We start from the raw sequence: 26997 nt of genomic DNA, 5'->3' as shown, positions 1-26997 counted from the left end.
ACAGACTCTTCTCAATGACTCTGCCACAGGTGAAGTGCTATTAGCAGCAGAATCACTTCTGTGGCATCGGTCTAAGGATTAGAACTTTTAACATTGTTTTAAATGGTACCTGTGCCTACCTGTCCACCATATTTACAGTTTGTTGTATGAGCAACACAGGGCCAGTAAAAAATAACTGAGCAATACTTTAACCTATTGGCGCCTCCCGGCCCTTTAAGAGGTTTAGGATGCTGGGGGGCAGGGCATGGTTTTATGATCGTGTGACCACCGTGATTGGCTGTTATGGTGGTAAAATGATCGTAAAGTTCCCATTTGCAAGTAGTGATTGGTAACTTTCTGTTAGCCGCCGGAAATTGTGGTGGAAAGGTGCAGGACACTCACTCTCAGCACAGCTCTACTTAACATAATTCACGCAATTCATGAGGCTGGTGTCCATGTGTTAACGTTTCAAGAGAAAATCATAGTGGTAATATTGCACTGAATAAAGTTATTTATACCTTAAATGTTTCTTTTGGATTAAAGAGGGATTCCACCAAAAAAAAAATATTAAAAGCCAGCAGCTATAAATACTACAGCTGCTGACTTTTAATAAATGGACACTCACCTGTCCCGGGTTCCAGCGATGCGATCGATCGGCCTCGGCTGCTGCCGCCACCATTCTAGGTGAGGGAATCAGGAAGTGAAGCGAAACGGCTTCACTTCCCGGTTCCCTACTGCGCATGCGCGAGTCACGCAGCGCAATAGGAAATCTCCGCGCTGTCACTGGGACCCGTGTGTGTCCCAGCAGACAGCGCGGCAGGGCAGGAAATGGCGTAGACTCCCACGGGAGTCTATGCCCGGAAGTGGGTGTAAATACCTGTCTTTGACAGGTATCTCCACCCCCCTCCCCCCTGAAAGGTGTCAATTGTGACACCGGAGGGGGGGGATCTGATCAGCGGAGGTTCCACTTTAGGGTGGAATCCCGCTTTAAGTAAACTGTATTTTCACACAATGTATCAAATAATATCATTTAAAATGGCTTATAATATATGTACTGTATATATTTTTTATTGCATCAGGCCTATTGTACCTAAATAGGAACCAGAGCATTCAGATTCAGTTTCTGAAGGTAACCGGACTCTTGTATATAGGCAAGAAATACACAACAGAAAGGGAAAAAAGGCAGTGCTTATCTAAGTGCAGTATAAGTTTAAAAAGATTTATTTTGTTAAAAAAACACTCACATATATAAGGAATTAAAAGGCGTTTAGTGTACCAAGTACACATGGGTTTCCTCTGTCCATGCAGAAAGGCGATGATGATATCCAGTCCGGCTGCTCTGGTGGCTTCTGAGGCTGAGAGAGATCAGCTGGACAGGAGGTGAGACATCATCCGTAACTGTCTGAGTGTCTGTCAAGTAAAATACAACATATCTGTCCCTTGTAGCAGCAGAAAAGTTGTTGTTTTTAGATTGACTTCATTACAATAGTTTTCTAAATGCCAATAAATATTTTGTATACAATCCATTAACCACTATGGCCACTTTTACCCCCTTCCCACCTAGGCCAAGTTTCAGCTTTGAGCGCTGTCACACGTTGAATGACAAATGTGCAGTGATGCAACACTGTACCCATAAATTTTACACACATATAGAGCTTACTTTTAGTGGTATTTAATCATCACTGGGTTTCTTTATTTTTTGCTAAATAAACAAAAAAAAATACCTTTTTCTTTGTTTCTGTTATACAATTTTGCAAATAAATTATCTTTATTCATAAATTTATGTCAAAAAGTATTTTGCTACATTTCCTTGGTAAAAATAACCCAAATCAGCATTTTATTATTTAGTCTGTAGTGATCAGTCATCGGCTGTGTCCGGTGGGCACAGCCGGTGACATATCACACTGCTGCACGGCCCTACAGCCATGCCAGAGGTGAGTTCTGGAAGGACATCATGTGACATCCACTCAGAAGGACGAAAGGCCCGTCCAGCCATCAATCTGCTATATGCTGAGTGGGAAGGTGTTAAGCAGAGGGGGGAATGGCTTTTATCCCTCTCTCTACAGTGGCACCAGCCAATATGATTTGAGTATCAGGTTGGTATATTTCAGGAGGGAAGAAACATAACAGAGAAAACCTCCCCAATGGGATACACAGGTGTTCAGCACACATTGACAGGAGTTTTAACTCTTCCCTACATATCAAAAACAAAAAAGTAATAATAATATAATATAGTTGTGAGTTTTATTGGTTATTGTATGTAGTATGTCTACAATGCTATATTCCAACTTATATATACAGGACATTCTTAAAGGCATCCATGATATTTGTTTCTTAAATGGTTAGTAAAATACATCATCTAAGGCTAAATATAGAATGAAATGCTTATCAAATTTGCCTTTGATGTTAAAGAGCCTAGATTAATTTCTCAATAGCATTTCATAAATAAGTACATTTCATAACATTCTGAATTAAAATCCAAAAGCACTTCCACATGTTAGTAAATATAAAGAATGTAGCAGATTATTACTATTATAATATGAAAAGCGTTCACATTTGCTGTGCCAAATATTTATCCTTTACTTTGAAACATACATTTAAATCCTGTTTACATTTGTGATGTATGCTAAAAGGATAATAGACAACCAAACATAATAAAATTCAGGCCTGATACTTTGAAATATACAGTAGTTAAACTTAGCTAGGTAATGATTTTATATAGTGACTAGCAAATCAGGCAAAGTTCGGTGTGTTGGACCTTTGCTTAACACTATAACAAAATCCACACAACCTGTATCGAAGTCTATTCAAGCCAAATATTGTAATTTTTCAGACCTTTTTAAAGCCAATTTGCAAACTTTGACAAAAAGAGCCGGGGTAGCTGGACACTGTCATGAAAAACATGAAGCTTTTCAAAATAAATAAATAAATAAATAAATAAATAAATACATAAATAAATAAATATCTTTTGCTTGGGAGCAGATCCTTTAATAAGGCTCAGAGGGAAACATTAAAAATACACAATTTCTTAAAAAAAAACATGCTTGGGGGTTCCCTGTGTCATGTGGCCTACCTGTAAAGGAGAGATCAACTGTATAGGTTGTCATGGCTTTTTGTCAGCAGGTCATCAGGACATCATCCATTGTAATTGATAATGGATGTACAATCTCATGACCATATTTGGTAAATAACATCACCTGGAATGCCCTCTGGTTTGTTTGGAAACAAGCCAGTGTGGGTAAGAGGTCAGAATGAGTGAACATGGGTTAACTAAATGGCCAGATTTGGCAAAGCAGCCAAATCTAGGCATTCACTCATTCAGAAAACTGCAAACTGCTTGGATCTGGGTCAAACTCATGGTCAACACAAATCTGAAGCTCATCCATAGTAATATTATATTTAACAATACATTTACACTAAAACAAGATAGTAAATTTTAGATTATATTGTATTTTATTAGAGGTGGAAAAATAAAACTGTTACCTTGGGTTAAAAGAACATTACATGTTATATTACTGCAATGGTAAATACTAACATTAGATAACATTTTCAAGAGAAATAATAATAGGGAGGTTCTACTGCATTTTAAAGCAATTCTGTGGGCCATTTAAATTATTTAAAATTGTGCTTGCTGTTATTTTTACTTTAGACATAAATGCTTCTTCTGAGCACTACTAGAACCTATTCAATTATTATGTTACTGTCAGCAGTATGTTACACTCCTGCTCCTGATTCCAGCATCCTGGTTTTGGCTGTGGCATTCCCCTTGTCTGTCTGTCCACCTGCAAGGTGATTGATGTGGTCAGTCAATGGATCACTGTAGTTGGTAATGCCTTGGGGATGGAAACAATTATCTACCACTATAGGGGGTGTTCATGTAAATACAAAGTTATGGGCTCCATGGCTGGATGTCCCTGGTCTTGCTCTGGCTGATCTGGTCATGGACAGGCTGTTAGGGTTGAATGTTGTATGATGCTAAACTTTGATACGTTGCTCATGATGTTCTGATATGTCTTTGGGTTAATAAGTTGATTGTAATGGATTTGGTTTTACTGACATGTATTTTGTGGACCAGAAATGTACTGGGTTTGATTGATTTTGCACAATAACTGAAATGTAAAGCTTGGCTATGTTGTACTGGACTGGCATTAATACATTTTTCTTTGGATAATTTTTTTTTCTCAAGGTAATAAAATGGCAGGACAGTAAAAATATATTTTTTCACACAAAGTTGGCAATTGAATAAAATATTTCTCACACACAGCATGGGCATACTTGTATGATGATACCACATGTCTGAGACTTTTTCAGTGTCTGGACTGATTTTGTACCAGACGTTGTATCACCAAAATCAACCAATTGTGTCAAAACCAATGTACTGTAATAGTCAATTCTATACGAGTAGTCATATAGCTGAATATAGCTTAGTGTAGCATCACCTATTGCTGTCCCAGTTCCTATAAGCCAAGCAAGCTTAGCCTACTAGTACATGGCTGCCCCCAGGAATGACATGTTCACTGGCCAGGATGTACAGGAGACTGAAGAAAGGAAAAGTAAAGTAAAACAGTTCCCATTATTAGTGGTGTGGAGGTGATCAGGGACACTTTAACTTTTTGTGGCGGTGATCAGGGACAATATGAGTGGTGTGCCAATGATCAAGGACACTGGGATTGGTGTGTCGGCGATGAGGTACACTGAGACTGGTGTGACAGTAACCAGGGACACTGTAACTGGTATGGCGAAGCTCAGGTACAATATGACTTATGTGGTGCAGGGGTGATTAGTGACACTGTGTGTGGGTGGCAGTGATTAGGGATGATATGAGTGGTGTGGTGGTGATCACAGACATTTTATCTGGCGTTATGGTGATCACTGACACTGTACCTGGTGTGGCAATGATCGCAGACACCTTAACTGGTGTGGCAGTGATCATAGACACTGTAACTGGTCTTTGGTGTTAACTCACACTGTTACTGGTGTGGCAGTGATCAGGGACATGTAATTGGTGTGGTGGTGTTCATGGGCACCGTAACTGTTGTGGCGCTGATCCGGGACACTTTTACCAGTGTGGTGGTGGTGACGGACACTGTAACTGGTCTGGAGGTGTTCACAGACACCGTAACTCGTGTGGTGGTGTTCACGTTCACAGTAACTGGTGTGGCGGTGATCAGAGGCACTGACTAGGGACAGAGTTTTTTTACACTGTGATTGCTTTTACAGTCATGATGGCTACAAATTCAATAATTTCTCCTGCATTGTATGCTCAAGCATTTCTGTAGCCATTGAGAAATATTGTGATAGCTGTGATTGGCCACATCTATCATATGGTACAGGGCTGATGCAAATGGCACAGAGATCAAACAGTAGTAAACTCTATATTGTTCATTACTGTGGGTGGCCCTGGTACCATGTGATCACTGCAGACAATCAGCAATCATGTGTAAGCCCTTGTACACACGGTCGGACATTCCGACAACCAAATCCGTCGGATTTTGTCCGAAACTGTTGCATACACACAGTCGGACAAAGTTGTCAGAAAACCCAATCGTACTTAACGTGATGACGTTATTTCATTAGGACGGGACTACGTTCAGGCTAGTAGCCAATAGCTTTGGTCTAGGAATTTGATCTGAGCATGCGTGGAACTTTGTCCGATCGGAATTCTCTACACGTGATCGGACAAGGTCCGATCAGATCATGTTGTCAGAAAATTTTATAGCCCAGCTGGAAAACTTGGTCTGTCGGATACTCCGATGGAAACAGTCCGATGGAGCCCACACACTGTTGGATTATCTGACAACATGGTCCTATCGGACATTGTCCATTGGAATGTCCGACCGTGTGTACAAGGACAGTGGACTGGTACAATGATCAGTGATCTACTGTGTCCAGTGGATACAGTGGATACAGATCAAGCCGCTGTGCTCTCCCAGGGGCCGTGTCCACCCACATTGCCGCTCCTCCTGGCCAGCCATAGCATAAACAGTAAACAGATCAAAAGGACATAAGTTCATTGTTTGGGTTTACATACACTTTAACCTTTATGAATTGCAACTTTGATACTTGTAAATGTTATATTATTTTATAATAGAACTCCAATTTAAGACCTCTCTAAATCTTATACATAACACAACTACATTTTACTATATTTTATAGATTACATAAAGAAAGCTGGATATTAGATGTTTTTCAGCGTATTAGTTGTGAGGAATCAGTTTGCCCCATTCCTTATGATCTGGAAATTTCTAATCAAGAGTTAAGCCACATTGTAAGAAAGGCAGAACAGTGGAGAGGAATTAATGGAGAAAGAAGAAAAGTAAGGAAACCTATTTATTCTTTACTTTCTTATGGCTCATTTAAATGTTCACTTAGCTATTTAAATGGTTCCTACATTTAAAAAACTTGTTAATGATATTCTTTTATTTCCAATATATATATTCTAGATTTTTATATCAAGAAATATACCATATAGTATCACTTTAATAGATTTCTTTATTCTTTTATGCTGAAACCCATTTTGTTTTATTTCTCATGATAGGTAAAATATGAAATGTTGCATGAAAATATGTTATATTTAGTATTTGCATCTTGAAAACGTTTATCTGCACATCTTCCAGATTCTGTTTGATATAGACCTTAATAGCTAGAGCTGAGTTAACAAATAAGGCTCAATTCACAAAGCTAACACACCAGGACAGGGGTCCTTATTTTCAGAAAAACTGACAGCTATTTCTAGTCGAGTCCAAAGAAACTGGAGAATTACTATCATCAAAATAAAGATAATTTAAGGTACACACCGGTCTTTCTATATCCCAGTAGAATTAAGGTAGACAGATCCATCTGGTTTAGTCAGTCAACACAAGGTAAGGCAGGTCTAGGTGTTTTCAAAGTGGGGGATGCACAGGTATTTATTGTTTTTTTTTTTTTTTTTGTAACAGTATTGTAAAGTACAGTACATTAGGAATATTATAACATTATATATATTAGAAAAATGAAAATCTCACAGCAAAAATATATTATTTAATTGTATAACAGTATTTTGTTTTCAAGATAGAATGAAGTTAAGTGAAGAGAAAAAATGCTGTTTTGAATAACCCTTATAATTGAATGTGTTCATTTATTTATTTAGCAAAGCAATTATTTTTAGGATATATCAAAATAAAATACAAGTTCTTTTGGCAACCATGAATTTTAAAAAGTTATCAATCTTGATAGTGTTTCTCACTCTACCCTGTGCATATTAGCTTACTGCAATCAGCACAGGGAGAGAAGATTTGATGCTTAAATTAAAACATGGATTGATTATTCTCGAACCAGAAATCATTGTAGGTGTAAAAAAAATGGAAATTATGAATTATATTAGACCTCCATTTTCATTGTGATATATTTTTTTCTGGACTAATCACTCACTCTTACATTAAAATGGTTTGGTGAATCTTTTCCAACAGATGCCTAAAAATATGTTATATTTGTATTATAAAAAAATAAAATCCCCATTTGTAATGACATTTTTTATGCTTTACCCAAGCTTAGCCTTAAAATGTTGATGTGGTTTTTGAGCAGTGTATATATCATTCATTTAGCTAAGTAATGGCTTTCAAAAATCAAAGGTCTTTGATATATTTGTATGCATGCAGATTGAACAATTAGTTAATAACATCGTTAACTACATAATTTTAGCAGGCAAAATAATAATAATCATAAAGATCACAAAAACAAGCATAAATGGACAGATAAAATAATAGGCTTGTGCCTAATATTTTGTCACTGTAATGAGCTTTGCATCTTTAATTAGATAACAATGTTTTTATGATTAGATTAGAATGTAAGAGTTTCCCATTATAATGCAGTTGGAAACTATACTTATAATTTTCTCATAAAGTGAAATGATCATTCACAGGCAAAATATTATTGGGCAATTTTTCAAAAGCGGGAAAAAGTGGGAAATATACATTTAATAAAATAAAGCAGCAAACTGTAATTAAAAAGAGGTTTCAGGTACAATGCATAAATTGACATGTCACAATTTCAGTAGTAATAATGGGAAAACATTTTTATAAACTCTTTGAGGCAATAACTACTTCACACAGTTCCCAATTCTACAAGGTATACTTTACAGTAGGTTCACACTATGGGGTGGATTTACTAAAAGTAAAGTGTGAACTTTGCAAGTGCAGTTACACTCCACAAATTCATTTGCTTCAGAGCTTAGTAAATGAGGGGAAACTGCCGAATTCTATCATCCAGTCATGTGCAAGCAAACATGCAGTTTTTATTTCCTTGCATGGGATTGGGTAGTCTTTGCAAAGTGAAGTTTCACCTCATTTACTAATCTCTGGAGCAAATTGCCCTTGCAGAGTGCAACTGTACTTTCAAAGTGCACAGTTTATTTGCCTTTAGTAAATTAACCCTTATGCTGGTTTCCCTACAGCTGTGTTTCTACGGGCACAGCGGCCCATTCATTTGAACGGGCTGCTGTACCTACAGGAAACACAGATGCAGGAAAACCGCACAGTGCTATGCATTTCCTAGCATGGGAAAATGCACTGGGGTTTCTGATCATGGGCGTGCCATTAAGTATTAATGGCCCCCTGAGCATCTGCTAATAATAGCACATTTTGGTTGTGGTTGTGGGTGTGCAGGTTACATGCAGTCCAGATGTGATCACCCGGCTCAGATATGAACCTAGTCTTATACTTGTTTTTTTCAGTTTATTCAAAGAGATTTTGAAAATATTATGCAGAATAATAACTCCCTTCTTGATTATCTGTTTGTTAATTGATCTGCTGTGTTTCACATTTCAGCAGCTAATGCAACACAGGAGAAAACCAATGATTACACTGTTGGAGCTTATGCACAATGGCACAATACCAACACAAGTTAAAATAAACAGAATCTATAAAAATAATACAAATATATGTAGTTAGAATACTACTGTGCTTGCTTTCCTTAGCCATGTCAGCCATCTTTGAATGTAGAGTTATTCAATCCTTGTTTCTAAGATATTGTGGTGTCATCTGCTGCTATAGACTTCTTGGTCTAAAGCAGCTTACTCTTTCAAGAGGGACAGCTGACATCTTGGTAGTCCCACTGTATCTAAAGATTACCAATTTACCAAAGGGTAATAATGTATATAGTGTAGAAGCAAAAGAAAGACTGTCTTTGTTCTAGAAGATATGGTTATTCTGTAGATTACTTCACATTATATTTTGGGTGAAGAAAGAAGACTGCTACAATCAGCGGTACAAAGCCAAAATGTATTTGTATATAGACAACTATTCAAAGTGGACAAATCACTGAAGTGCCCACATAGAAGGCAAGAAGAAGGGTGTGCATTTAAGGCCTTCTGGTCATATGGATACTAGACCTCACCTAATGCATTTTAGATTGAATTTCAGAATACTTGTTTAATGTAAGGAAAGTGAAAACAAGCTAGCATGTCAAGATCTGGAGTCAGGCTCCGAGACCAGTAGCTAAAACAGTACTGAAGCACCCATCCATCCAGCCAAGGGTGCCCTGCCTCTGTACATTTTTAGCTGGTTGGTGGGTGCTTCAGTACTGTTATAGCTACTGGGCTCTGAGCCTGACTCCAGATCTTGACATGCTACAGTAGCTTGTTTTCACTTTCCTTACATTAAACAAGTATTCTGAAATTCAACCTCAAATGTATTAGTTAGGTATAGTATCCCCATGACCAGAAGGCCCTAAATGTGCACCCATCCCTATACAATGCAATGCTTCTGCAAGACTCTTTCACAGCAAAAGATGGAGCACAATGCATAGCAATGTAAATTTAAAGGTTTCAGCTGAGACAATGATAATATTTCCTACACTCAGGTCCATAAATGTTGGGATATCAACACAATTCTAATCTTTTTGGCTCATACACCACAACAATGGATTTGAAATGAAACAAACAAGATGTGCTTTAACTGCAGACTTTCAGTTTAATTTGAGGGTATTTATATCCAAATCAGGTGAATGGTGTAGGAATTACAACAGTTTGTATATGTGCCTCACACTTTTTAAGTTCCTGCTTGTTCTTGTGGCATTTTCCCTTCAGTTTTGTCTTCAGCAAGTGAAATGCTCAATCGGATTCAGGTCAGGTGATTGACTTGGCCATTGCATAACATTCCACTTCTTTCCCTTAAAAAACTCTTTGGTTGCTTTCGCAGTATGCTTCTGGTCATTGTCCATCTGCACTGTGAAGCTGCGTCCAATGAGTTCTGAAGCATTTTGCTGAAAAAGAGCAGATAATATTGCGGAAACACTTCAGAATTTATCCTGCTGATTTTTCAGCAGTCACATCATCAATAAATACAAGAGAACCAGTTCCATTGGCAGTCATACATGCCCACGCCATGACACTACCACCATCATGCTTCACTGATGAGGTGGTATGCTTTGGATCATGAGCAGTTCATATCCTTCTCCATACTTTTCTCTTCCCATCACTCGGGTACAAGTTGATCTTGATCTCATCTGTCCATAGGATGTTGTTCCAGAACTGTGAAGGCTTTTTAAGATGTTGTTTGGCAAACTCTAATCTGGCCTTCCTGTTTTTGAGGCTCACCAATGGTTTACATCTTGTGGGGAAACCTCTGTATTCACTCTGGTGAAGTCTTCTCTTGATTGATGACTTTGATACACATACACCTACCTCTTGGAGAGTGTTCTTGATCTGGCCAACTATTGTGAAGGGTGTTTTCTTCACCAGGGAAAGAATTCTTCGGTCAACCACCAAAGTTGTTTTCCGTGGTCTTCTGGGTCTTTTGGTGTTGCTGAGCTCACCAGTGTGTTCTTTCTTTTTAAGGATGTTCCAAACAGTTGATTTGGCCACATCTAATGTTTTTGCTATCTCTCTGATGGGTTGGTTTTGTTTTTTTAGCCTAATGATGGCTTGCTTCACTGATAGTGACAGCTCTTTGGATCTCACATTGAGAGTTGACAGCAACAGATTCAAAATGCAAATAGCACACTTGAAATGAACTCTGGACCTTTTATCTGCTCCTTGTAAATGGGATAATGAGGGAATAACACACATCTGGCCATGGAACAACTGTTGTAATTCCTACGCGGTTCACCTGATTTGGATGTAAATACCCTCAAATTAAAACTGAATGTCTGCGGTTAAAGCACATCTTGTTTGTTTCATTTTAAATCTACTGTGGTAATGCATAGAGCCAAAAAGATTTGAATTGTGTCGATGTCCCAATATTTATGGACCTGACTGTATATTAATGTTGACTGTGGGAATCTCTTGTGATCTTGTAACTTTGGAATCAATCATCGTGATACAGCAACAGTATTTCAATTGAAATAGCCATCCATCCATAATGTAACCATTAGGGATGAGCTTCGTGTTCGAGTCGAACATACGTTCGACTCGAACATTGGCTGTTCGCCCGTTCGACTAATTCCGAACATTATGGGGCGTTCGCGCCAAATTCGTGTGGCGCTCATGGCCCACAATGCACTGCGTCATCGCAGTGCATTGCTGGCTCATGATTGGCCAAGCATGCACTGTGACCCCGCATGCTTGGCCAATCACAGCGCCAGCAGCGAGGAGAGCCATGATTGGCCACAGGCAGGATGCCTGTGGCCAATCATAGCTCATGCTGTGTAGTACACGCCCCACACTATATGAGGCCGCCAGCGCAGCGGCCTTGTGTAGTGTGTTGGCGTCTGAAGCAGTTAGTGGGTGTTCTGTGTACCTTCAACACAGTACACACCGATCGTTATCGGACGATTTTCGATCTTGCACTTTTGTAGTGGTTGTCGTCTGCGTGCCCTGACCGCAGTATACACCGCTATATTCATCTCACCTATATAGCTAGTGATCTATCTTTTATAATAGAGCTTGCAGTCAGTAGTGTTAGGAGCTTGTGCGTGCTGTCTGCGTGCTCTGTACCCAGTACACACCGCTATATCCACCTACATAGCTCTTCTCTATTTGAGCCCACTTGCCATCTGCAGGAGTTATTGGAAGTTGTGTGTGCCTCCAACACAGCACAGTATACATCTGTATGTACCCCTTTATCTCTGGTGTTCTATAATAAAGGCATCTGCAGGAGTTAGTTGGTTTTTTGTGCCTCCAGCACAATATACACTTGTATCTACCTTTTATTGCTGTTCTCTAATAGAGCCATATGCAGGGCTTAGTGGGTGTTGTGTGACTCCATTACAGTATACCCCTTTATCTCTGGTGTTCTATAATAAAGGCATCTGCAGGAGTTAGTGGGTGTTGTGTGCCTCCAGCACAATATACACTACCCAACTGCTCTTTTACCCAACTTCCTTCAGGCCATTACCATGTCTGGAAGGCCAGCAAGGAGAGGCAGACAGGTGCGAGCCGATAAAAGAGGGCAAGCAGGCTCTGTGTCTAGAGACAACAGTGCTGGTCGTGGACGCGGTGCATTGTCATCAGCACGTGGCCATGGGACACGCTTGTCCTTCTTTTCGGCAGCTGGACATGTTGAATCCTCCTCATCCTCTCTCACCCAGTCTCAGGGTACTAGCAAAGCAGCTGCCAACGCATCGTCTTCCCTCGTCTCATTGTCATCATCAGTGACTCCTTCCCTAGACCCACCACGTCCTCCTGAGGAGTCTCCTGAACTCTTTGAGCACAGTGTTGGGTACATGCTCCAGGAGGATGCCCAGTGTTTTGTAGGCTCTGATGATGACACTCAGCTAGAGGAAGGCAGTAGCGTGAATTCAGAGAGAGGGGATGCTCAAGAAGGACAGCAATCTGGCAGTCATGTTCCACAAGTGCAGCATATTGCCAGGTTTGCTACAGCGATGAAGAGGGAGGGGATGATGAGGGCACTGACTCCACGTGGGTGCCTGGTAGGAGAGAGGAGGAGGAGGAGGAGGAGGCACATGTCTAACGAGGCAGGATGCCCTCCGGGGGCCAGCTTAGGGGCAGCACACCGACTGAATCACACCGCAGAGCTCCGCCTGTGCAGGGCACTGCCTCTGCGCGTTATTCTAAAAGTTCTTTGGTGTGGGCCTTTTTTGAGACGAGTGCATCAGATCACACCACTGCTATTTGCAACATATGTCTCAAGCGTATCTCGCGTGGCCAAAACATCAGACGCTTGGGCACCACATGCTTGACCAGACATATGTTGACCTGCCATGCAGCTCGTTGGCAAGCGTACCTCAAAGACCCACACCAAAGAACAAAGTGGACCTCTCCTTGCTCCTCATCAGCTGGCATCTCCAACCCCACTAGACCTTCAGTCCTCTCTGAAACCTGCTCTGAGAGGAATGAAGGTGTAGAATTAGGTGTGTCACAGCCACGTGCTTCCGGGAACTCTGCTAGCAGTACACCCACGTCCGATTATAGCAGGCAAATGTCCCTGCCCCAGTTGCTGGAACGGCGAAAGAAGTTCACTCCCAGCCATCCACATGCCCAGCGGTTGAATGCTAGCTTGGCTATTGCTAGCACTTCAACTGCTGCCTTTTCAGTTGGTAGACTCGGCCCCCTTCCGTGAGTTTGTACAATGTGCGGTTCCTCAGTGGCAGGTCCCCAAACGCCACTTTTTCTCATGGAAGGCGATTCCGGCTCTCTACCGGCATGTGGAAGGCAATGTCCTTGCCTCGCTGGACAGGGCGGTCAGCGGTAAGGTGCATATTACCGCTGACTCATGGTCCAGCAGGCATGGACAGGGACGTTACCTGTCTTTCACGGCCCATTGGGTCACTCTTCTGGCAGCTGGGAAGGATGCAGGACAAGGTGCAGTAGTGTTGGAGGTTGTTCCGCAACCACGCCTCCAAAATGCTACTATTGGTTGTGACACACCTCTCTCCTCCACCCCCTCCTCTTCTTCTTCCTCCATGGCCTCTTCCAGTGCTCTGTCCTCAGAACCAGCGGTGCTCCGTAGGCGTTCCAGGGGCTACGCAAGTACGCAGGCAAAACGATGCCATGCCGTGCTTGCGCTGGTTTGTTTGGGGGACAGGAGCCACACTGGGGCGGATGTTTTTTTCAGCTCTGCAGGGGCAGGCCGAGAGGTGGTTGACGCCACGCCAGCTTAAGCCAGGAATGGTGGTTTGCGACAATGGCACCAACCTCCTCTCCGCCCTCCGACAGGGACAACTGACCCATGTGCCCGGTGTAGCTCACGTCCTTAACCTGGTGGTGCAGCGGTTCTTGGGCAGGTACCCCGGCTTACAGGATGTCCTGAAGCAGGCCAGGAAAGTCTGTGTGCATTTCCACCGATCATTTAATGCCTGTGCTCGGCTGGCTGAGCTCCAAAAGGAGTTGAACCTGCCCAAGAACCGCCTTATATGTGACATGCCCACCAGATGGAACTCAACTTTGCCCATGCTGCAGCGGCTGCACACGCAGCAGAGGGCCATCAATGAGTACCTGTGTGACTACGGCACCAGGACAGGGTCAGGGGAGCTCGGTTTTTTTCTCACCACGCCAGTGGGGCATGATCAGGGATGCATGCACTGTCCTGTCACCGTTTGAGGAGGCCACAAGGATGGTGAACAGTGACAGTGCATGCATCAGTGACACTGTACCTCTTGTCCACCTCTTGGAGCATACACTGCGTGGAATAATGGACAGGGCACTTGAGGCAGAACAGAGGCAGGAGGAGGAGGACTTCCTTGTCTCTCAAGGCCCCCTTTATCCAGACAGTGTTCCTGCTGTGCCACCCATCACACAGGAAGAGGATGAGGAGGAGGAAGAGGAGGAGGAGGATGATTGTGTCAGCATGGAGGTGGAGGCTGGCACTCAGCATCAGCAGCAGCAGTCTTGTAGGGATGATTTACAGTCCCAAGAAACACGTGGACTTGTACGTGGCTGGGAGGAGGTAGGTGCGGATCATGTTGCCCTTAGTGACCCAGAGGACTCCGGACCGAATGCCTCAGCTAACTTACGCTGCATGGCCTCCCTGATCCTGCAAAGCCTGCGGAAGGATCCTCGTATTCTTCGGATCAAGGAGAGGGACCATTACTGGCTGGCCACTCTCCTTGATCCATGGTACAAGGGTAAGGTTGCCGACCTTATCTTGCCATCGCAGAGGGAGCAGAGGATGAGACATCTCTGGGAGGCCTTGCAGAAAGGTCTGTGCAACGCGTTCCCAGAGACTGTGAGGTTACAAACTCCTGGTCCTGGACAACGTGTTGCTGAGGCATCGTTTAGAAGGAGCGGTGGAGAAGGTGGCCGTCTGACTGATGCTTTCAGACAATTTTTTAGTCCGCAGCCCCATGGTATGATCGGTTCCAGCAACCATCGCCAGCGTCTGATTTACATGGTGCAGGAATACCTAGGGGCAAGGTCAGACTTGGACACCTTTCCCACCGAAAATCCTCTGGCTTACTGGGTCTTGAGGATGGATCACTGGCCAGAGCTTGCACAGTATGCAATTGAGCTACTGGCCTGTCCTGCATCCAGCGTTCTTTCGGAACACACCTTCAGTGCTGCTGGTGGCTTTGTTACCGATCACAGGGTGCGCCTGTCCACCGAATCAGTTGATCGACTGACCTTCATCAAGATGAATCAGTCTTGGATCACCCACAGCTACCAAGCACCTGAAGCTGATGTAACCGAATAATTTTTTTTGAAATATCACATTACTTCAAGACTGCCTATGCTGATGCTGAGTGACTGTCCTGTTATGTTGATTGTCTATCCTCTTCCTCCTCCGCTGATATGTTGGAAGAACATTTCTGGTTCTGGGTGATGCCATCAGCCCAATTTTTCTGCCCCTGTTTAACAGGGGCGTTTAAGTACAATTTTTGATGCAGTACTTTGCAGCAGGGCTAATTCCTGCAATAAAACCAGAGTATATGGGAGAGGTTGCAGTGTGGTGGCACCAGTGCCTAAGGCCCAATTTTTCTGCCCCTGTTTAACAGGGGCGTTTAAGTACAATTTTTGATGCAATGCTTTGCAGCAGGGCTAATTCCTGCAATAAATCTAGAGTATATAGGAGAGGTTGCAGTGTGGTGGCACCAGCACCAGTGCCTAAGGCCCAATTTTTCTGCCCCTGTTTAACAGGGGCATTTAAGTACAATTTTTGATGCAATGCTTTGCAGCAGGGCTAATTCCTGCAATAAAACTAGAGTATATGGGAGAGGTTGCAGTGTCGTGGCACCAGCACCAGTGCCTAAGGCCCAATTTTTCTGCCCCTGTTTAACAGGGGCGTTTAATTACAATTTTTGATGCAATGCTTTGCAGCAGGGCTAATTCCTGCAATAAAACTAGAGTATATGGGAGAGGTTGCAGTGTCGTGGCACCAGCACCAGTGTATAAGGCCCAATTTTTCTGCCCCTGTTTAACAGGGACATGTAATTACAATTCTTGATATAATATTTCACAGGAGGGCGCTCCAGCGCCCACCAAGAGTCACTTTCAGGGCTTACAATGTTGTGGCAAAACCAACACCTTGTCCCGCCAGTTCTGCAGAGCATATAGGGCAGGCCCCTACTTTCAAACATCCAACTTACAAACATCTCCTACTTGCAAACGGAAGGAGACAACAGCAAGTGAGATGAAAAAGATGGACGACAAAACTAATTATACAGGGGTGATAACCCTTCCCTATGTTTTCCAAAAAGCTTAAAAATATTTTTTTTGACTGGAGCTACACTTTAAAAATGTACCAGTTGAAAATTACAAACAGATTCAACTTAACACAACAAACCTACACAGTCCCTGTCTTGTTTGCACCGCCTGTATACTGCTGTTCTGAGTATATAGGGCCTGGGGGCCACACGCATTTCCTTTTTTTAATATGGGTACGGGGTTCCCCTTAATATGCGTACAAGACCCAAAGGGGCTGGTAATGGACAGGGAGGGCTACCCATGCCATTTTTCTCAATGATTTTCAACCATATTGCAGGAACCAGATATAACATTAAAACCGCAAGCAGTTTTCAATGATGTTATTTCCGTTTAATGTCATTTTGTGCAGGGACTGTTCTAAACACGGGAAACACGTGGCACTTCACAGGCATACTACAGACACCCCCCAGGCACCATATTTAAAGGAATATTTCACTTTTTTTTCACTTTAATTGTCATTAAAATCAGTGCTCCCGCCAAAACGGCCATTTTTAAAAAACATTTTAGGCATTGACCCATGTCCCCTGGGGCAGGAGCCAGGTCCCCAAACCCTTTTTAGGACAGTATCTTGCATATTAGCCATTAAACTTAGACTTCAATGGGGTTCTAAAGTTCGTACGAATTTGGGGTCCGTTTGAAAGTTCTGGTGCGAATCGAACCGGGGGTGTTCGGCTCATCCCTAGTAACTATACATTGAGCTTTGAATTAGACTCCATTCTCACGAGGCGGATCCACAATCTCGGAGTCCGCCTCTGTCTGCCAGCTCAGCGGGAGATCTCTCTGTTGATCTCTGCTGCGCCCACAGATGACAGGTCCCTCTCTGCTCACTGAGTGGGGAGGGGCTTGTCGAGCGCCTCTAGTTACTATGGAGAGATCTGACGAAAATGGACAGCATGTCCATTTTCATCAGATCCAGGGACAGATGCAAATGTAGGGGCATTCGTCTAATTTTAGCGGATTGGACCAAGTCGGATGTCAGCGGACATGTCACCGCTGGTTTTCACCGCTCTATAGACTAGCATGGAGTGCCTGAATGGTCCGATAGTGTGAAAGGGGCCTTAGGCTATTTTTTAAAATAATAAGAGGTGAGATTTGTCTGATCTGATTTCAGTTCTAAAGTGAATTTGAACTGGTACTAACATGATATGGAGCTTATATGCTCATAGTGTTACCAAGGGGAGGGACCCATGTTCTTTTTTTTTTTCTAAAGGTATTAAAAAAGGTAATATACTCATGGGTCAGCAAATCATTATCTTTCAGTTTGGATTAGATGAAATGTCAGCAATAGTAATACTTATATGAGCAAATGGCATGGTAAACTGTTGCTAATTGCATTTAACATTCTAGGGCATGAATTTAATATTTAATAAAGGATAATTTAAATCATGCATGCTTACCTATCCCATAAAAGATATACATTTAAAACACCAGCAGTTGGGGGCGTGGCCTGCAGCGGACCGGAATGGATGCCTGAAGCCTGAGCTCCGCATCCACGGCCAGATTCCCGCAACCTACCGCGACTTCCCACCCCGCTCTCACCACCTACGGAGCGAGGAAGGCTCAGGGACACTACAGGGCATGACGAGGCGGCAAACTAACCCGCTAGTCCCACGCCGTCTCACCGATTTTTACTCGCCGGCCGCAGCCATGCAAGCCCCTCAAGATGGCACCACTCCTCATAGCACGAGGCTCTCTGGCTCAGCGTCCGAGTCGGAAGCCTCCTCCCCGCCGCCACACAGCACCGCTGATGACCCAGACCTCATTGAAAGGCACAGCATGGACACCATCCCTCCACCAGAGGATGCAGACACGGGGCAACACGCAAACAGAGGTAAGAAGCACGCTACCTCCCTTGTTAACTCCCCTGACAAACAGCCCCAAGCCAAAAAGCAGCTCTGGTCAGCGGTAGTGGCAGGCACACACAGTACTCAGCAAGGCCCCTCTCTGGCAACTGTCCCTGCCTCTGACAATACTGTCACTGAAGCAATGTTGAAATCAATGCTGCTGACACTCCAGCAAGATTTACACAGGGAACTCCAGCACTCCATGTCCCATATACATGATAGAATTGACTACTCTAAGGCACACAATGAGCTCCTTGATGCACATGATCACCATTCTGCAGACATCCATAACATCAAACTGAAGCTTGCGGATTTAGAAGACCGCTCTAGGTGAAACAACATAAAATTTAGGGGTATCCCGGAATCAATCAAGCCCAACGAATTGACCCCTTACCTGCAGAAACTTATTACCTCTCTGCTCCCCCGCATTGAAATACGAGAAACACTCATAGACAGAGCTCACAGAATCGCCAAACCCTCACACCTTCCGGATGATGTCCCCAGAGACGTCCTGGCCCGGATTCATTTTTTTCATGTTAAAGAGCAATTTCTGGCTGCCGCCAGGGCATTCAAAACACTCCCAGCACCTTACGCCAATTTGAAGCTCTTCACTGATTTATCTCCAGCCACGATGGAAATGCGCAGAGCTTTTGGTCCCATCACCTCTATCCTCCAACAAAAGAAAATTCCCTATAGATGGGGCTTCCCTACCAAGCTACTGGTTTCACATCAGCAACAGTTGGTCTCAATGGCTATAAAAAACTAACCAACTGGGGCTTCCTCCCCATTCCACCAGGAGATCCGGGACACCACAACTCCCCCCGTGCTCCTCCTAGCTCAGCACACCCGTCTTCCAACAATCATCGAAGATGCTGACCGCAGCTCCCTCAAGTCCCCTTAGCTACCTGAATCTGGTCTGGATAAGGCCTATATCTACCACCTTTTTTTTTCTCTCTACCCCCCAAGTTAAAATGGGCTAAGCATACTGGTCTAGTGTTTGTATTTCTGTTACGGCTATTGCAGCTTCTCCGTTACTCTGTTTGATCTCCACTTAACGATTGATTTCATTGCATAGTTGGACCATGCGCCGATTACGATTAAACTGGCCCTCCTATCTCAATCACCCAGACATATGATCTGGAGACTGAATACCTCCCTTCTCAACAATCCTAGGTCAGAGTCCCAAATTAAATCCGAGATTGAGAACTTCTTTCAATACAATGTGGGATCTGTACCTGACTATGCCACTGTCTAGAACGCTCATAAAGCCTGCCTGCGGGGTCTGTTTATTAAGTTAGGTGCCCAGGCCTAAAAAGCTCATTCCCTCACCACGCAGACCCTCTTGACTGAAATTAGGGATCAGGAGGCACTAAACAAAACATCCCCCTCTGAAACCCTATACTCCAAATTTAAGGCACTCAGACTCCAACTCAGCAATCATCTCAGGAAGAACTTTGAATATTATATCAGCAGACTTAAGCTCCGCTCCTATACCTCTGTCAACAAGCCCGGTGCCTATATGGCAAAACAATTCAGAAGACAGCTCTCCAACAAAAAAATATCCTTCCTCACTGATCCCCAGGGCAAACGCATAACCAACCCATTAGACATCGCCAATGAATTTAGCAAATTTTATGCCAAGCTATATAATCTAACCGAGGCAGGACCTGCTCCACCCCCCCACCCAAGCACACATCGAACAATTTCTTTCTTCTCTTTCCCTGCCATCCGTATCCCCAGATCAACTTGCCGAACTTGCGGACCCCTTCTCGCCCTTGGAAGTCCAGACGCTCATTAAACAGCTCCCCCTCCACAAGGCTCTAGGCCCTGATAGACTTCCCAATGAATATTATAAACGATTTCCCGATCTCCTAGGGCCTCATCCTTGCAATGTTTATAATAAATTCGCGAGCACCGGCAATGTCCCTGCGGAATCCCTAGAAGCCCTAGTGGTCACTATCCCTAAACCTGGAAAGCCCACAGATTCCCCCGCCAACTATAGACCAATCTCCCTCCTCAATACCGACACTAAAATGTATGCAAAACTCCTTGCACAACGTCTCTCGACACAATTCTGCCATCAATTATACACCAAGATCAGGTCGGCTTTGTGCCGGGCAGACAGGCCGCCGACGGCACGAGGCGATTTATTGTTCTAATACAATGGGTCGAACGCCTTCTCTCTTCCTCTCTTTGGACACGGAGAAGACGTTCGACAGGGTCTACTGGCCCTATATGGAGGCCATCCTTAGAAAGTTCGGAATCTCGGGCACCTTTCTCTCGGCTATACTGGGCCTATACTCTCACCCAACCACATGGTGTGGACCTCTGGGGTAGTTTCTACATCATTTAACATCACCAACGGCACTAGACAAGGCTGCCCCCTCTCGCCCCTTATATTTGCCATGGCCATGGAACCACTAGCCCAAGCTATTAGAACTGACCCATTAATCTCAGGCATCGCAGTCGGAAAAACCGAGCATAAAATCGTCCTTTATGCCGACGACGTTATTGTCGCACTAACAAACCCTACCATCTCCCTCCCTGCAGTCCAAGGGGTCTTAGATTAATTTAGCAAAATATCCCTATACAAAATAAATCACAGTAAATCGCTTATGCTTAGCCTAGACCTAGACCACCCCACAAAACAATTCATCTCTGCCAATTTCCCCTTTGCCTGGACGCCAAATGCCTTTCTACCCTATCTAGGAATTCAAATGACGTTCCCCAGAAAAGTCTTACTCAGAGCTAATCTAATGGACCTCGTGGGCAGGCTCACAAGAATTGGGCCATGTTCCTGCCTCATGGGCTGGAAGGATCGCCCAATCTAAAATGTATCTTTTGCCTCACATATTATATCTGTTTCATACTATTCCTTTACCTCTGCTACAAAGCCAAATAAATACACTCCAAGGGATCGTCAACAACTGTATCTGGCAACAACAGCGCCCAAGGATTAAAAAAGCATCGCTCCTCACCCCAGTTCCACAGGGCGGACTAGGCGCCCCGAACATTCACGCATACTGCCAAGCAACAATCCTGGACCAGCTTAAAACATGGTGGTCTGACCACTCACAGCCCACTTGGAAACAAATGGAAACAGAAGCATTTCAAGCAGATCTACAACTGGCCCTTGCAGCAACTTGGCTCAGCCCAAAGTCTAAACACCACTTTCTGGGCACTATTAACTCCTCATTAAAAATATGGCCTGCTTTCTCACAAAAGGAAACTTCCTATCAACCGACAGCTTATCAGCATTCCCCATCGCGTCCCTAACTCTTTTAGCCCCTGACCTACCAGTAAAACAATGGATAAAGGCCGGGATCTCAAACCTTGCAATGCTCGTCTCTCCGTCCAGCCTCCACCCCTTTTCCTACCTCCAACAACAATTCGGAATATCCCATAAGACTTTTTTCCTTTATCTTCGGATAAAATCCCTTCTCTCTAAATTGAAATGGTCAACCTCAACTTCCCTAGCTACTCCCCTGCTGACGTTCTACAGAAACAAGAGCCCTAAAGCAAATGGCATCTCCCTCATTTACAAGCTGCTCACTGTACCACCTCCAGATCTTCTAAAGTCAAATATCCAATACTGGTCATCGCATGAAAACCGCACACTTCCAGAATCTCTATGGCTAAAGGCGCTTTCTCTTCCCCTGCGACACTCTCACTGCTTAACACACTGGGAATCGCTTCAGAAGCTTTTTCATAGATGGTATCTCACCCCACAGAAGCTGTCAAGAATCTACCCAAACTCCTCCCCTAAGTGTTGGAGCGGCTGTGACGATGTAGGATCATTGACCCATATCTGGTGGGACTGTGCTACCATTAGAAAATTCTGGGGGAAAGTAGAACGCTTAATTCACGCACTGTCTATTGTGTCTTTTACATTATCTCCTCTGGACTTACTCCTAGGCTTGTCCATCCCCTCTTGGCCCAAACAGGAACAAACTTTGGTAACACACATATTGATCGCTGCCCGCCTGGCAATCGCGAGAAAATGGAAGTCAACCCAGGTCCCTCTTTTAAAGGAGGTAATTCGGATACTCAACCACCACTTCCAAATGGAGCATGCATTTGCAAAAGCCACCCAATCCACACACCTGTTTTACCAACTCTGGCAACAATGGATGGCTGACCCTAGAAGCTCGCCTGTGGGGTAGACACGACTCTCATTCACTCATCCCGCAGACCTGGACATTTGTTGTCTGCTCTCTGTCACCCTTTTTTTTTTCCTTTTATTTTTCTCTCAGTAGTAATCGTCCCGGTATGACATACATTTTTTTAATTGACATTGTTTATTTGCTTGTTTATTGTACTACGAATTACTTTATGCACTTCGCCATGGTATGCCCAATTGGCGCTGTTTTGTGAAAACCTATCTTCTCTTAACCCAATAAAAATATTAAATCTAAAAAAAAAACACCAGCAGTTAAGATTGTGAGATAAGAGTCCAGTAAAAAAAAAAACTTAACAGTCAGTCTGCACTGTATTCATGAAAACAGTGCAAGAACACAAATTTTTGTTCTACAGTAAGTATCACATAATTAGGGTTGTCACAACAACCAGTGAGGACAAAACAATTAAACAGATAGTGTTAACTGCAGAAGTCTCTAAGGAAGATGAAATCATTGGAGGGATGTATGTTCTTTACCCAATTTAGCCAATCAAGGCTTTATCACAATGCATCTACTGATAATGCACAATGGTAATATTAACTCATAGTAGTGCTACTATAATGCTTCACTCAATCATCAATTATAGCAATTAACAATAGTTATACCAAAAGTAAGTGATGTATTAAGCATAATAGATGGTTGCATAAGGGAAGGGAAAACATTGCCAAACATTTTAACAAATAACAGGCAAGTAATTGTCAAAGTAAATACATAAAAAATAGCTTTGGTACATGAAACTTTGAAATTGTTAGTCCAAAAACAAGCTTTGTGACAGGAGGCCAGGAAAAACAGCTGGTAATGTCTACGTTGTAGGGTGGAAGATATATTTGCCTAATGTTTGAACAGTATTTATACTGTTTTTCTTTTTTCTGTTATATAGTGAGGTATTTGGGATAGTTGAGGAGTTAATAAGCCCAGCTGAAGCAGGCATGGTTACTCCGGGCTCTATAAAACTTGCATTCTGCTTAGGGTTGATGTTCCACCCTGGAATCCAGCACTCTGTCCATGTCAGGCTGGGGGAGCAGAAAATTACCTTTGTGATCAAGAAACTTCCAGTGTGGCTAGGACTGTATTTTATTGCTCACAGTTATGTGTCTGAGCAGCAGCAGAAAGCTCCAGGATGGTTAGTTTATTGAAAGGAAGTTGAAAAATATCCTTGACCTTATTTCTGCTAAAAAAAAAAAAAAAAAAAAAACATAATGAAATTGCACAAAGGGTACTGGAATGGGATTTTAAATATACTGTATTACTGTGGTTCTGCCTCAAAGATGATTCCATATATGACAATTAGAAATGAACCAGCGATTTGAGTTGAGCGTAAGTTCAACTCGAACATCGGGCATTCGTTTGTTCTAAAACTAACCGAACATATGGGGCATTTGTGGGAAATTTGAGCGCTGCAGAACACCCCATAATGCAATGCGAGATCGCAATGCATTGCTGTATGATGATTGGCCAAAGCATGCATCTGTGCTAAATGCAGAATATATATATATATATATATATATATATATATATATATATATATATATATATATATATATATATATATATATTCTGCATTTAGCATAGACTTTATATTCAGTGCTTACTCTATATTCAGTCAGTGCAGGCAGTATATATATACTCTGCATCTAGTGTAGCTTATATCTACAGTGCATCTACAGTGCATTCGGTGGTGTAGTGTTTCTAATACACTTCAGGCAGTATATATATATATATATATATATATATATATATATATATATATATATATAAAAACACCATCGCCAGCATCTGAATAATATGGTGCAGAAATATCTGAGGGCAAGAGCAGACCTGGAGACCTTTCTAAAAGAGCATCCACTGGGTTACTGGGTATTGAGGATTGGCCACTGGCCAGAACTTGCTCAATATGCAATTGAGCTACTGGCCTGTTCTGCATCCAATGTGCTTTTTGAATGCACATTCAGTGCTGCTGAAGGGGTTGTAGCGGATCAAAGAATGTGCATGTCCACAGACTCCATTTATAGGCTCACATTTTCTAAAAATGAATCAGTCTTGGATCAGCAGCTATGATTGAACTGCTATGGATCTGGGATCCCTTGAAGACTGCCTATGATGACTATCCTATTCCGTCTCAATCTTGATGATGCTAGCCAATGTTTTTGGTTTAGGGCACCACCAACCAAGGCCCAATTTTTCTGTACCTGTTTAATAGGGGTATGTAATTACAATTTTTGATATAATATTTCAACACATGGCCCATTCCTGCGCCCAACAAGAGTAACTGTGAGGACTTACAGTGTTTAATTTGTTCTTGGGTCATAATTCAAGTAATTTTCCGATTAGCGGCTATCAAAGAAACCTTGTTTGTTTTCCACGCCCTTGCAACAGTAAGTTTTGCTCCTAGGAGCATAAAGAAAATAAGATTATTGGTGTGTTTGGGAACACCTTCTATTCCAAGGTTCTTCTTTTTCTTTATAATGCTAGAAGAATGAAGTTGTTTTGATGCTCATATTCACACAGACTTCTCCAAAACATATTTCTTTATTCTTTTTTCTGATTTCATGAATAGAATATTTTTATTTGTCAGATCTCCCAAATCATTTTGGATTTTTATCTTTTCATTTTTTTTTTTTTTTTGTGGTTGTTTTTTTAATCAAGATCTCCTTTTTTTTAAATGTTGGTCATCTTCGTAATTATTTTGATTTGTTTTGTGTGTCAACTTACCACAACACCATTATTATCTTTTTATTTTATTGTTTTATTTTTTAATCTCGAGGAGATTGTTTGGTGTTGGTGCCCCTTGTTAATTTGACTTTGTATTTTTGAAATGTACCTTCCTACTCACAAATAAACTGTCCTTTTTGAAGTAAAACACATAGGCAAGTATTTCTTTAACCACAAAAAAACCTTTATTAGGTGTCATAATGAAATAAACAGGAAGACAACGCTGGAGAAACTGGTCAATTTGGCGAAGCCTTTGGCCCCCAGGGCACACATCAATTATTTAAATGCAAAATTGATGGCCTGAGGAGTTCATATTTAAGGGAGAACAGTCTGGTCCAGAAGTCCAAGAGATCAGGAAGAGCAGATGACAGCTATGTCCCCAGGCTGTGGTCATACAGAAGCCTGCATCTTCTGCCAGACCAGACTGAACCCAGGCCATCATTCTATGGTCTTCCTTAGACACTTCCCTCCAGGCTTCATTCCAGGCTGTGGCTCTGCTCTTGTAGCTGTGGCAGGAGGTGGAGGAGGAGGAGGGCAATGGTCAACCTCCTGGCTGGCACTTGCCACAGCCTCCTCCCGACTGCCACTTGTTACAGCCCCCTCCCGGCTGAGGTCTTCCTGTGTATGAAAATGGGACATCGTTTTAGTTTTTCGGTCATCAATCTCACAATTTTCAGCTCATGACTGTTGCAAATTGAATGTTAATAAATAGAACAGACTATCATTCTGAGCCCAGCATTTTTCCTTCTTGTCCCCATCATTTTTGGTCACTACTGTCTATTGATATGTAAACCACTTTGTTAAATCAGAACTTACTGATCAATAATAACATCTAGTTAGCGTAATTAAATGTACGACAATAAATATGTAGCTGGGCCACTCCACATGTTGCTGCTTAGAAGGCCCAGGTTGTACATTAGAAGCCTCAGCTGGGGGGAGGAAGCCTTGAAGGAAGACAGTAGAGGGGTGGCCTGGGATCCCTCGGGTCTGCCAGAAAAGGCAGCCTGTCATAGTACAACATCCTGGGGACATAAATGCCATCTGGATCTCCTGATCTCATGGACTCTTCTTGCTCACCCTCAGATATGTACTCCTCAGGGTACCATGTTTGGCCTTCACATAGGTCATGTCTGTCATGGGGACCATCGTCTTCACCAAAGCAAATCAGTTTCTCCAGCGCTGCCTTCCTCTTACTTAGGTCCTTATAAAAGGGATTTTACATCTGCCACAGGCAGGGCAGCTCCCTGAGCATATCAATGACTAGCCCCAGAAAATGTGGTTCCTTGAAGGAATCCATATTCTCTGCAAGACACAACACAAGACAAACCTTAATGTCAGGCTAAACTCTTCTAATCTTGTCCCAATATAAGCCTCAATCTAGAAGCAGTATAGGCTAGTGATGTACCAAGTCAAAATTGTACCTTCGTTCGAACGATCGGTGCTTCAGTTCCTCCTTGCTCCGCTCACAGATCGTACGTATGACGCGCGCATGTTGCGTTTTATACACAGTGTGCATGCGTGAAACTCTGCCTGCCCCTGATGTTCTTTCTAGTCTATTCCCACCCCTTCTCTTTTGGCGCAGTGGGGAGAGCACATGGTAGAGATACAGCAGGTGTGCACTAATTATTCCAGTAACGAGGAGGAGGACGAGGAAAGCCCAGAGCCAGAAACGTCCCGATCCTGGAGGAGAATATTTAAGGCCTCAAAT

At 42.8% G+C, this 26997-nt stretch overlaps 1 protein-coding gene across 1 annotated transcript in view; it reads left to right on the top strand.

Moving 5' to 3' along the window:
- The window catches only part of LOC143998066 (uncharacterized), a 265657-nt gene that overhangs the window by 110153 nt on the left and 128507 nt on the right, over window positions 1-26997 (top strand). The window contains exon 8 of the mRNA XM_077493829.1: window positions 6136-6295. Coding sequence (XP_077349955.1) covers window positions 6136-6295 — 160 coding nt within the window. The remainder of the gene's footprint in view (window positions 1-6135; window positions 6296-26997) is intronic.

This window comes from Lithobates pipiens, unplaced genomic scaffold (genome assembly GCF_037356315.1).
Source record: "Lithobates pipiens isolate NorthernLeopardFrog02 unplaced genomic scaffold, aLitPip1_a1.2 Scaffold_19, whole genome shotgun sequence".
NCBI lineage: Eukaryota > Metazoa > Chordata > Amphibia > Anura > Ranidae > Lithobates > Lithobates pipiens.
The sequence above is the reverse complement of the archived record's forward strand: the minus strand, read 5'-3'. Positions and strand labels throughout refer to the sequence as shown.